This window comes from Nesoenas mayeri (assembly GCF_963082525.1).
Source record: "Nesoenas mayeri genome assembly, chromosome: 3".
Classification (NCBI taxonomy): Eukaryota; Metazoa; Chordata; class Aves; order Columbiformes; family Columbidae; genus Nesoenas; species Nesoenas mayeri.
This window is the reverse complement of record NC_137544.1, coordinates 110,577,807-110,590,480: the sequence shown is the minus strand read 5'-3', so window position 1 is coordinate 110,590,480 and position 12,674 is coordinate 110,577,807. Positions and strand designations below refer to the sequence as shown.

The following is a 12,674-nucleotide window of genomic DNA, read 5'->3' as shown; positions in this document are numbered from 1 at the left end:
ACCAGTGCAGGAGCGGTCAAAATGCAACCAAAAGCTGAAGAGCTGAAGTTTGTCACCAAAAATGATGGTTATGTTCACATTCATCCTTCATCTGTGAATTACCAGGTTGGGATTCTTTTTCTTTCCGCAAAGCATGCTCTTTTTTATAAAATAAATCACCTTTGCTTGATCATTTATGATTACAGCAAGGGTTCTTATTGATGTTTAAAAAAAAAGTCTTCATGATTGAACAGTCCCGTTAGAATTGTAAATAATGGTGCATTCCTGAGTTAAGAGGGCACACAGTTAAACTCCAACCTCTGGAGTAGAATTAGCAGATTCAGTAACCCCCTCCAGCTGATGTTTTCTAGATGCTACATGCAAAAATGCTGCAGTTGCAATGCTCCCCTGGCTTCTCTTTGTAATGAATGCATGTATATAGCACCTCCATACATGTAGATTACTCTGCCCACTTCCCCTCCCCAGGCCTTATCTCTTCAGCTGAAATATTATTTATTGGTAAATAACTCAGGGACATACTCTGGTTTGTTTCTTCATGGCTCTTCAAACTCTGAAGTTAATTTCCTTTCCAGCTTAATAGCTAACACTTAGATAAGAGCTCTTCTTTTTCTACCATTGATATATAGTAATATTTGTCTCATGAAGTTTGTCTCCAGATTTGATGATTCATTGCTTTTCCAGGATATAAATTACTTGCTTTAAAAAAATGGGGTTTTAATCATTAACCACATATTTGGGTTATAAAGGCTTTGAAGTGTTCATGACTTTTGCTTTGAAAGAGCATAAGAAACATGCACATGAAAATGTCCTTGGCATGGAATGGAGAACTTGGGGCCTTGATGCAACATTGATGAATTACACAATATCTCATGTGCTCGCTGCACCAGCAGGGAGAAGCAATGGGTAACTGGCAGAGTTGCAGCTCTTATGGGTCAGAGTCTGTTAGTCATGCAGGTGCATTTTTGGCACATTTGCTGTTTGTTGCAGTTGTAGAAGAGGCAGAGGAGGCCTTTGTGGAGGAGGCAGGCTGGCCCATACTTGCCTGAGCAGGTAGGAAGGGATGTGGCACTTCAATAAGGATGTCGTGTACATGTTTCAGACAAGGCACTTTGAGAGCCCCTACCTGGTGTATCACGAGAAAATCAAGACCAGCCGTGTGTTCATTCGGGACTGCAGTATGGTGTCGGTGTACCCGCTGGTCCTGCTTGGAGGTGGGCAGGTTCACATGCAGCTGAAGAAGGGAGAATTTGTCATTTCTCTTGATGATGGATGGATACAGTTTGTGGCTACCTCTCACCAGGTAAGGAAAAGGAGGCATAATGCTGGGAGTGCTGCCAAGTTGTGCTTGTGTTTAGAATGCAGGAGCCCCACACTCGTGAGCGTTACACTCACCTCTGTGTTTCACCATGTGCATGTCAGGTGGCTGAGCTGGTGAAAGAGCTGCGCTGTGAACTAGACCAGCTGCTGCAGGATAAAATCAAGAATCCCAGCATGGATTTATGCATGTGCCCCCGTGGATCTCAGATCATCAGTATGATTGTAAAGCTTGTGACCACACAGTGATGTGAGAACGGTTTTCTGTAAAGACTCACTGTTTTATGCTGCTTGAGAACAGACCAAGATAACATCAGTGTATTGATGTATTTGTTGTCCCGAAACATGGCGCTAATCTCTGGAAGACCAAGTTGGCAACTGTACTATTCACAAGTTTTGGTTGTTAGTTGGTTTTTTTTGTTTGTTTGGTTTTGGTTTTATTTTGTTTTGGTGGGTTTTTTGTTGTTGTTTTGGTGTTTTGGTTTTTTTTTTCTCTTTTGTTTGCAGAGAGCTCACTTGTTCAAAGTAAGGTGACTTACAGTACACTCTGGAAAATGGCAAAGCTCCAAGGAGCACTATAAACCTCCACATAAAAAAGAAGAGTGCTTTTTGTTTTCATGAGGCTGCAAACTGGCAATAGTGTTTTCTGGTCACAAAAATACCTGCTACCTAGCTGCTTCTTGTAATGGTAATACCTGGAGGCAGCATGTGACATCATAAGCTGCTCCCAAATTGGTTTAAACTCACTTCTGCATTTTGGCCAAGACTTCATTGAGGTACTCAGTGTTGGCTGACCAGGGATTGATTTGCTTATGGTTCAACCCAAAGCCCTTCAAAAGGTGAGCATGTCAGGGGATTCTGAAATGGTCTTTGAGTTTGTCCTCTGCTGTGAATGTACTGGATCAGTTGGAGTCACTTGTTTAATCGGTGCAGGCTATTCTGGTTACAGTCTAAAACTGTACAAGTATGGATGGTGCCTCTGAAAGCTGGGCTTTTCCAGCCCCACCCCCTGCCCCCCCCCCCCCAGCTGTGAAAAAAGTAAAACAGATGAGAGGGACTACTATAATGCATTAAAAGTGGATCCTTGGGTAACTGGTAGGCCTCCTGCCACCTTGCACAGCTGGCAGGAAGTCCTGCCTTTGGAAACCTTTAGCCAAACTCCTGATCTAGGAGGCAGACTGCTACAGCAGACTCTGCCAAAACACCACAGTAATAATGAGCTATTACTTCTTCCCTTTGACGTTGCTTAATTGCAATGCTGAGTGCTGCTGTAGCTGAGCTGCTTGATGCACTAGCAATTGCAAATACTGGCAAGTGCCTTAAGTAAAATAACTTTGCTGTCACCTGTAATAGTAAATACTGCCTCTACCACCAGCCCTGCCTAGAAAGTTTTCAGGGTGAGGAATGATGAGCAGAGAGAGGCACACATTTGGGGACTAGTTTGATTTTTTTTCAAAAAAAGCGCACTTGAATGTTTGTGGAAGCAGTTTCATGGCAACATACCCTTGCCTGAGGAAGAAGACAGGGGCACCAACACCAGCATACCAGTGCAGTAGAATGGTGTTCACAGGTATGTTGACCTGCAAGGCTAAACTGTTGCCATTGCTTGGCACTGGTCAACAACAGCACTATGCCGTAGCTGCACCCCTGGACCCTTGGGGTTTGTCTTGTGTTTTTAGTGAAGAGCTGTTAAGGCTGAGGAATCCTGAGGTGGGGTATTAAAGCACTGCAGTGGCAAACAGAGTATGTTGTCAGTCATTCACTCTGTGCGAAGCAAGACTGCTAAATGTGGTGTTGCTCCTTGCTGTGTCAGTAAGGTTAAGCAAATATTATGTTCAGGTGGGCTGTGGAATGAAATAAGAAGAGATTCCATTTTTCAGCTTGGACTTCCATGTACTGTCACAGTGGTATCCTCCTGAATGGCTTCTCAACCACCTGTGCTGTGTTTTGGATGGAAACTAATGTTCAAGCAGAGTCTGTAGGACTCTTCCTCCAAGGACCTGCTAAATTCCACCTCTGGGGTAAGGAGAGCTGATGGTGTAGTAGGCACTAATTAGCAGCATCCACCCCGCTGGAGGGAGGGCTTCTGAAACATCCTCATGCCTTACCTTGATGGCAGAAGGGACACAGGACAAATCAATAGCTGAACTGTGCACACACCCCTCCTGCCTCAGTGCCTGAGCTGTCATGTCAGCTGTTACTTGAGGATTTTGACGTAATAGTGCCAGAACAGGCTGATTCCCCGGGAACTGCATGTGCACCAACTGGGCACAGTGGGTTTATTACTTGTTTCCTTCAGCACATTCAGCCCCTGAAGCCAGTGTTAGTCTATGCAACAGCTCCCTTTTCCCACTTCCATTTAATTTATCCTTAAGAGTAACAGGGCAACAGCTGAGCTGGAACCTGGCTGCTGTATTCCCCAGCAGCACTCTGAGCCCTCCGCAGCAGAGCTGGGACTGCCTTTGAGACAGCAGGAGGATGAGATCCATATTAAATACAGATAGCAAGTACCAAACACAGTGGCAGTGCCCATGGGCCTCCCTGTGAGCTATAAAAGCCACCTCCTGCTTGCTGACCCCAGCTTGTCTCTAGTGCCCCTCCTTCCACCACATCTCTGCTACCCCTGAGCACACAGATGCAGTCCCAATCCACCCCTCTGTAAACACAAAGGAGCAAAAGACTGAAAAAGAAATGTAGCACTAGAAGAGTCTTAGGTCTCCAGGTTTATTATGGAGTCAGCTTGGTTCAGCAGTACAGAGTGAAAAAGAACAAAAAAAAAAAAAAAAAAAGCTACTCCCCTTTAGAAGCACTTGTTGCATGGGGTAATTTTACCATTAATGCTGTAAACTGCAATGGTGCAAGGGGAAGAGAACCCAATAAATACTCCCTGCCAGCAGTGTTTAGCAGTGGCTTTTGGGTCACCCTAGCTGTTTCTTCCAGCTCTCTCTGTATCTTACAAGGGACTATGGTTACAACAAAATATCAATTGCAGCAGCATCAGCAAGGAAAGCCCCTTATCCTACTAAGCACCAATGCACTAAAATATACAAACGTGCGAGAGGGGACAGACAACACATGTTGTAGTACAGAGGAAGAATCTGTGATATCATGTACAGGGGCTCATTATAATTCTTTTAATACCTGGACAACTTGTTAAGCAATAACAATCAAAGTTCATCTGAACCCCTGGTGCTTGGAGCCCACACAGAGCTGCTGTGCTGTACTCTTAACAGTAGATATATTAGAAGGCCCAAGAGAACTGTTATTCCTTGCAGGCCTGTAAGACACAGCACTATAGGCCAGAACATACAATAAGGAAGACTTAAGTCAAACAGCACGTGGCACTCCAATTTCTTTACTAGTCTGATAGTAGCCACTATCAGCTGCAAGGAGAAATCAAATTGGCAAATACCTTGCACTAGTTTATCATACTTAATTAAAACCTTCAGTAACCTATCTGTGTACAGGCAGCTACAGTCCAGTTTCCCAAAGCAACAACTGATCTCTGTTACGCTTTACTGCCAAAGAAGATGTGACAGGTAGGAGAGGTGGAACATGACCTCTCAATTTCCCAAATTTACTGCTACTTAAACATGACCTGCTTGTGACCTTCAGTCTGTCAGAAAATCCTTAATTTCAAAAAAAAGGAATCTCTAAATGTATTATCTTCTGCCAATTTATCTTAAGTATCACAAAGAAACAGTACAGTTTGGACAACCAGGACATAAACAAGATCTCTAAAAATATTTGCCTCAATGGTTTACATTCCATGAGTATTCCAAGTACCTTCAGGTGAGAAGTTCACTGGTCCTTTGATCAACAGAATAGACTGACCAGCATTCACACATTCCTTACCTATTCATGGCCTTTGTAGACATTTTTGTAAGTCAAATCATCAAGTGTACAAGCACCTCCAGACAAGTTTTCAGCTTCACTAAGCTTTGAGGAGGTGCAAATAAAAATGCAAGGTAGAGATAACTAACATTCAAGACCAAACAGTAAGAACAACAGCTGGTACTGGTAACTCTTCGCTCTAATCAGTACTCAGTAGCAATTAAGTCCTACACCAGGCACAAGCCTGCAGGGTAGCCCTTGCAAAACAGCTTGCTTCCTGCTTTTCACCATGGTAACACATGACCTGCTTCAGCTACCCAACTATTCACAGAAACAAGAGGGTTATCACAAAATATTTCTTAGTTAGAAATGCACAGTTTATTTCTTTGCACCAATAAAAAAGCCCAACATTTCCAGATCACAGAATGTTAACACAACAGAAGAGCTTTGCATTAGTCTACCAGTAAGACTTTTAAAAGATGCAAATACTTGCCAATTGTTAGTCAATAGAAACAGCCTTCTAGGACTAAGCCCTTATGTTTATAAAGACATCACAAAATCCCTTATAATAATGTAAACAAAATAAATTTTCTTCTTAAATTTTTTAAATTTGAATCCATTCTTTCAGAACTTGCACTCCTTCAAGGGCTTCCTGATGGTGAGTGACTGAAAGGTAAAGAAAAAGATTGAGAGCAACTCCTACAGCAAAACCAACAGAAACTGTGCATGCTACCCCAGGTTTCTTCTGCTCAGAAGCCCTCCCCCCCACCTCATTATGCCCCTCTCCACACTGTTTTCACTTACAGTTCATCACTAATGAGAAAAGTGTTATATTTTACACTTTTGTAAATAACAACTGCTTTAAACTCAAAAATGGCAGGCAAAGTGAAAAACGTCAGCTGTGACAGATAGGCAGAACATCAAGCCTGCTCAGAAAGCACCTTGGAGCTTGCACTCCAGCTGTGCAAGGGAATTTGAACTCTGGCATAAACCTACATGGTTCCAGTTTCTGGCCAGCCATGGGGCACTACCTCAGTATCTCAGACTACATAAATTCCAGCACATACTTCTCTGGGTTACATAGGAAAACTTGCTTCTTATGTCACAGTGCATAGAAAAGCTTGGCAGCTGTGCAACTCAGTGACAGCCAGCTGTGAGGGAGCCACCAGCAAGAATTTCACCCTACCACATATTCATGGTTTGGTCCACACTTTACATTACTCCCTTCTTCCCCAAATTCTAAATGCCCCAGGAACTTTGGGACAGCCAATTCTCATTTGCCCACATTTTCTGTTGTCCTTTAAGATTTCTTTCAAGTAGGTTAGTTACTATCACAAAGCTCTGACCACAAGTGGTAAGAAGTGCCCATAAAACATCTTTTTATAATAAGAACCACCCATAACAATTCACCTTTTCATAGTTCACAAATTAAAGACAAGTAAAAAAACTTTCAAGCTTTTATCCTTGCACAAATTAACTTCTATAGCAACTACTCCACACACTAGTTCTATGTAACGGCACACTCCAGTTTTAGGATATTCTTACCTTCTCTTCGGAGATGGTGATCTGGACTTCGAGCAACTGTTAAAAAACAAAACAAAACAAAAAACCCACAATGTTGCAAACTTTATACACTCAGTAACCAATTTTGACCATTTAAAACCAGTAAGAAGGGTTTGATGTTGTTAAATACATTAAAAGACACCAGCCTTAATGCTGCTGATAGCAAGTATATCGAATTACTTTAAGCAAGAAGCTGCAGTTGAGAAGGAAAACTGCTGAAAGCTGGAGCTCTCAGGGAAATACCAACACAGCTTCAAAGCAGCTGTAAAATGGTCACAGTAATCCTGCAAAGCAGGAGCAGCAAATCAAGGAGATAAGAGTCAGGAAGACTGAGACCTACAGACAGTTGACAACAATGATAGGGAAAGATATACCTCAAATTTTGTCCAAAATACTCTCTATCATGATCATGGGTTAAACAAAAAACCTATATTGCCTACTGTCCCACAAAAATAAGCTATTATAAAAAACAAAACAAAAATAACAAAAAAGTATTAAAGTATTTTAAAATCAGCCATCCAGAAAGCCCAACCCACATACAAAAAAAAATAACCCACAACAACACAACACCCCTCTTCCACATACAACCAAAATACTGGTCCAAGCAGAGATTTTTTAATTGCATGGACAAAAACAATAAAACAAAAATACCCCAGCCACATACAATCACACCTGAGTGCTACTCATTTATACGCTCACCTTTTAGCAGGCAAGCCAGATTTAGATCTACCATGGGACCCAGACCTACAACAGGAGAAAAATGAAGCTCAGCAAAGCAGCCAGTGGCATGCACATACAATGAAAGTTGGCTAAACCAGCAACAACAAATTCATACTCCATAGCATCACCAACCACAGAAGAAGACGCTGGTGCTGAAGGATTCTCTCCTGACATTTCAGGAGAATCCTTTAGCTCTTACTCCAGAGACTCTGCTTATCAGAAGACAACAGTACAAGAAGCTCCGAGCAAAGCTTCAGCTACCACTTTCACACAACAGATTTTGTACTAGGCTCCCAGACTTTCCCCCTCCACCTGCCAGTATCCCTTCCACAAAGGAAGGTATAGTTTCAAGTGTCATCTTAAAAAAAAATCTTTTAATAGCATATTAAGAACCTGGAATTAGCCACAAGTAAACATGTGTGTTGAAGAGCTGATTAATTCTTCAGACCCAGTTCCCATTACCACTTTTATTCAAGTATAAATGAAAGCAACATTTCAGTTTTCTCTTTGATTCCTGGCTACTAATGCATATACTATTCCTAGTTTATCTTATGAATTAAAATCTGCTCAAACATTGAGACTTTCTTCCCACATTTATCATGTTATTTTACCAACTCAAGTATTTGTTGTTACTTAGAAATTTCTAATATCTGTCCTCCTAGAGTGTCAGAATTCAGGCATGTAGTATTACTGAACATCAGGAATCCCAGTGTTTAAGATAGTCAGTTGTTTAACAGACTTGGCCAAAAGAGTAAAACTGTTTTAAAGGGTAATCAAGATTCACCTTTACTTGGCCTATTAACTTATAGAATATAATACTACATTGGCACTGTTAGCATAAGTTAAACAATGAGTTGACCTGCCACTGCTTTGAAACCTTCCTGGTTACCAAAATATGCTGAGCCATCACCTGTCACAGTTCCTAACACTCTAACCAGTGATTTTGTTAGTGTATCATAGTTACAGAGGACAGAGTTGCTCAAAACTACCCAGAACTTGTATTTTGTAGCATGAACCTGACTTGCCTTTGGTAAGAAATACAGTAAGGCAGCACAGAAGAGCACCATCTTACTACAATAACTGTTGGTAAATCCTCCTTCAGAGAGGTACAGCAAACAGGGACTGGCAGATGAAAAGCTTCAGAAGCAGCACCAGACCAGCACTAATACAGACAAGAAGTCTTCATGATGCTTCTGTAACTCCAGTCCTAACTATCACTTCTTACCACTGCAATTGCAGACCAGTGTAAAGTCAGCATTCCTCAGAAACTTCTGAGTATCAAGTCTTTCAGGCAGAAATATGACTGTCTCAGAACTAAAGTCACCAAGCAACATCATCAGTACTCAGCATCTTCCAGCAGCAGCATGCAATTTGAACCTGGCTAGTCATCTCCTGCATTACAGCCCTATGTGAGTAATAAGTCAGGACAGTTCTAGCAATAATAATCATCATCCCCTTTAAAGGCTCTATTTTCAAGTCCTAAAGTAGCAGACAGACCCCTCCCAAAAAAACATTTTTCTTCCCCTATTCTAATGCAAAACAAAAGACAACTTCTTCCAACTTATCAGCTCTCATATCCATTGCATTTTACCCTACTGTTTCAGGCTTCATCCAACTAAGTTACCACAAATTGTAGAGGAAAATATGAAGGAGCACTTACTCTATACCCATTTTCCTCAGCTTCCATTCTAACACAGAAAACATCCTTCAGAACATGACCCTGTGGCATCAGGACTCACATGGTTCTGTTCAGTCGGCCCTCCAAGCCTCCAAAGTCAAGTGCCCTACACTGTATAACATAGCTCTTGGTACTACACCAATTTAATTCAATCTAACTCTCAGAACTGGAACTGACAAAGCTGAACAGCTTTAAGCAGGAGTTCAGTCAACAGTGGCAATCTTCTCACCGTGCCTTTTTTTCCTTCCAGTATTTGGGATTTACAAAAAACAAAACAAGAAAAATGTAAGCAGCATTTCCTGCAGGAGATGAGATGAAGCATTCTCTACATGCATAAGCAATAACTAGTTTTCAAAACTTCTCTCCACAGACATACACATGCTTTGCTTATGGCTACATATTAGCCTGCGAAAGGGCATGAATTATTAAGTGCAAATATTGATATGCTGCACTACCTTCTAAATTGTTCCAGGCAAACTCCCTGGAGAAAACAACCAAAAACCAACCAACCACCACCCACCCAAAAAAAAAACCACAACACCAACCTCCAAACTATTATTGGTTTGAATTAAAATACCTTACCTACTTCGAGGCCATACAACAGACCGGGACCTTGAGCGTGATCTGGACCTAGATCTAGAAAAAAAGCAGTGAAAGCTCAGCTACTACTACACAATTCATACAGCTGAGAGTGTTCTTTGACTTTTATGACTTTAATGACCTCAGAGAATTTTAACTACTGGTTTTGCAGAAATAACTTTTATTATTAAAAAATTGTACCACATTTGGTCAGTACTACCAGTCACATAAGAAATTCCACTGCCCTAGTCAACTAAGCATGATTACTCTATCTATAAAGCTGAAGTAGGAGCTTAAACATAGATCAAGGCTCTAACTTTGATACAGTACAAAAAGAGCTCAGAAACAGCAGCTTTTAACTTCAAAGAAAGCATTCAAATTAGCTCTCAGGGATGTAACACCATGAAGGTTCCTGCAAACACACAGGACTGCAAAATATAAATTTAATATTAAGTCCCAACAGTTACGTTGTGTTCAACAATGTTGTGATCATAATAGAAAACACATACCTTGATCTCCTTAAAGAACCAGACCGAGATCTGCGGGGTGTAAATGACCTATACCTACGAGGAGACATTGACCTAGACCTGCGGTAGGAAGCTGACCTTGATCTATAAAACAAAGGGAAGAAAACAAATTACTGCAAGGTACTTTTCACAAAGACTACAAAAAGGGGTGGATCAGAGGGAGGAGGACAAAAAAAACCCCAAAAAAACCCAAAAAACCACACACACCACAACAGCAGGAACCCCACCTCCTACCGCGACTCCAACTACGTGACCGAGAATACCTTCTGCCTCGGGACCTTGAACGGGATCTAGACCGGGACCTGGTTTTAGGTTAGAGAAAACAGGTATCAGGAAACAGCTGCAGAAATCAGTACACGTGAGGCCCTGCTGAAGTCAAAACTGATTCAGACAAGTTAAAAAAAAAAGAAAAAAAAAAAAAAAAAAGAAAAAAATAAAGAAACTAACAAAAGAACCACATAAACCAAATCAACAAAAACCACACCACTAGCATCTGTCAGTTGGAAAAAAATCTCTGGGCCTACTTGTCTTGAGCATTTTACTACCTAGAAAAATGTTAAAAGCTGAATTACATTGCAGAATTACATTAGAATAGAAAACACTGTAATGCGTATTTAAAATAAACCTTGCAAGTCTGCAGGTCGACCCTCTTTGGCCCAAGGTCTAGTAGATCTAGACGATCTAGAAGTATCTATAGCCGATCGCTGCATCTAGGTGTTCTCTTCAATCTAACGACGATCAAACTGACAGCCCAATGAGCCAGGGTGAGGCTTGATTGACGCAAGAAGATTTTTCTAGGTGGGAAAGTGGTCAATCTGGTGTTCCTCTTTCTAAACCGGAGGGGGCCCCCAATTGAAAGCCAAATTTACTGTTACGGCGATCACCGTCTCAAATTTTCTGCCCTTAAAGAATAAGGTGAAGCTACGTGTAGATGGCTCGAGGGGATCTGGCCTCTTATGCTGATCACCTCAAGGTCTAGGAGGATCTTAAGTGTCGGATTTGCAAGGCGCCTCAGCATGAAATCTTAAGGCTCGTGACATTCTGAATCAAGGCGACTGACTCAAACGAAGAAACCTGAAAGGTTTTGACCAGGTTGATTATTAAGATATTAACATTTGATATGTATTAGCAAAAAAAAGAAAAAAATATGTGATATACACCTGTTGATTTACTACATTAAGAGTTAAAGAAAGCTGGTGTAACATTCTGTTCTTTGCTAACAAGAGCTACACAAAACTGAACTGGCGAAGCAACCCAGCCACCCTGGCCCCACATGTACCTGCTCCTCCTTCGGCGACTATAGCGATGACAATCGTAAGCATAGTGGCCTTTCTCACCACACTCATAGCATCTGTCATTAGGGTCAAAGGGGCGCCGTGCAGGAGGCCTGTCGTAACGGGAGCGACGAGGCATCCCGGTGGACACTTCCACTCTAACCCTGGAGCCACATATTATCCTGCAAGATACAGTATGTTTTAATCTCAGGTATACTTTTTGCCCCTGTGCTTGTTGCACATGGAACAGATACTGATGATTGGTGTGGGCTGAGAACACCCGAAACTGCAGTCAGAGGAGTCAAGGGCATTGAAGGCAAACACATACTTCCCATCAAGGCCAAGCACAGCATCTTCAGCATCCCTCGGATCTTCAAACTCCACAAAGGCAAACCCTGGCGGGTTCCTCGCGATCCACACGGTTCTCAGGGGCCCATAGTAGCTGAAGGCTCTCTCCAGCTCGCTTTTGCCCGCGCCCGTGCCCAGGTTTCCCACGTAAACCTTGGTCTCTGCCGGGAACGACGCGATGTCAGTGGCGGGGCCCGGCCGCGCGCGCGCGCGCGGCGCCAGACACTAGGCTGCGCGCTCGGCGCGACCGCCACCGCCCCCCCCACCCGCCCCGCCAACGGCGGGTGCCGCCATCTTTGACACCGCCTCCATTTTGGTGCGCTCCCCCCGGTGCCGCACGTTCCCTCCTCTTCCCCCCCCCGCGCTCCCCTATAAGGTCCCACTACTCGCCAGACCCGCGTCCTTCACCCCAGCAGCCCACGGCTACCGCCCGCCCCCAGCGTCTCTCTTCTTGGCGCCATCTTCTCTCACAGCCGTCCGTCCGAAGCGACGGCCACGTTCTCCTCAGCACACGACGCCGCGCCGCCGCCACCCCCCAACGGCAGCCTCCCCGTGTTCCCCGCTGTCCCCGGCTATCGAGCCCCCCTACCGTAACGGCCATAGCGCGACATCTTCCCCACTAACAGCCCAGCCCCGCGTGCGACCCTTGTATAAACGGAGCCTCCGTCGCGACTGCGCGCCGCGCCCGGACCGCCGCACGGGGGGCGGGGCTCCGGTCGCTTGGCAACGCGGAACCGGCAGGTCTCGCGAGACTGACGGTGGGCGGTTGCGCCTGCACGTTGCGGCCCAGGGCCGAGCGCCGGGCGCGCGCCAGGGGAGGCTGCGCGGTGACGCGCA

The 12,674-nt window shown here is 43.6% G+C and overlaps 2 protein-coding genes across 4 annotated transcripts in view; one reads left to right on the top strand and one right to left on the bottom strand.

Moving 5' to 3' along the window:
- Positions 1-2,272, top strand: part of DHX57 (DExH-box helicase 57) — a 24,400-nt gene extending 22,128 nt beyond the window's left edge. The window contains exons 22-24 of the mRNA XM_080340863.1: positions 1-105; positions 1,100-1,300; positions 1,420-2,272. The exon at positions 1-105 is cut by the window's left edge and continues 30 nt beyond it. Coding sequence (XP_080196989.1) covers positions 1-105; positions 1,100-1,300; positions 1,420-1,563 — 450 coding nt within the window. The 3' untranslated portion in view covers positions 1,564-2,272. The remainder of the gene's footprint in view (positions 106-1,099; positions 1,301-1,419) is intronic.
- A 1,539-nt stretch (positions 2,273-3,811) lies between these two features.
- LOC308039184 (serine/arginine-rich splicing factor 7-like) lies at positions 3,812-12,552 on the bottom strand. Of its 3 annotated transcripts, none has more exons than XM_080342299.1 (9): positions 12,427-12,552; positions 11,818-11,998; positions 11,495-11,671; positions 10,443-10,517; positions 10,198-10,299; positions 9,692-9,745; positions 7,411-7,455; positions 6,694-6,729; positions 3,812-5,814 (listed from the first exon to the last, which is right to left on the bottom strand). In XM_080342299.1, exons 1-9 carry the CDS (start codon positions 12,446-12,448, stop codon positions 5,790-5,792), a joined length of 717 nt encoding a protein of 238 aa, XP_080198425.1. In that variant the 5' UTR covers positions 12,449-12,552; the 3' UTR covers positions 3,812-5,789. The 3 variants fall into 3 exon arrangements, with proteins under 3 accessions (XP_080198425.1, XP_080198426.1, XP_080198427.1); XM_080342300.1 differs by having other exon boundaries at positions 10,479-10,517; XM_080342301.1 differs by lacking the exon at positions 7,411-7,455.
- Positions 12,553-12,674: the final 122 nt, after the last annotated feature.

Coding starts and splice junctions, on each gene's coding strand:
- LOC308039184 (XM_080342299.1), bottom strand. CDS start 12,448: ATGTCGCGCTATGGCCGTTACG. Junction 9,746..10,197: donor GGTTCTTTAAGGAGATCAAG/GTATGTGTTTTC, acceptor CTTTTTTTCTAG/ATCTAGGTCCAGATCACGCT. Junction 7,456..9,691: donor GTTGTATGGCCTCGAAGTAG/GTAAGGTATTTT, acceptor CTCCTGTTGTAG/GTCTGGGTCCCATGGTAGAT.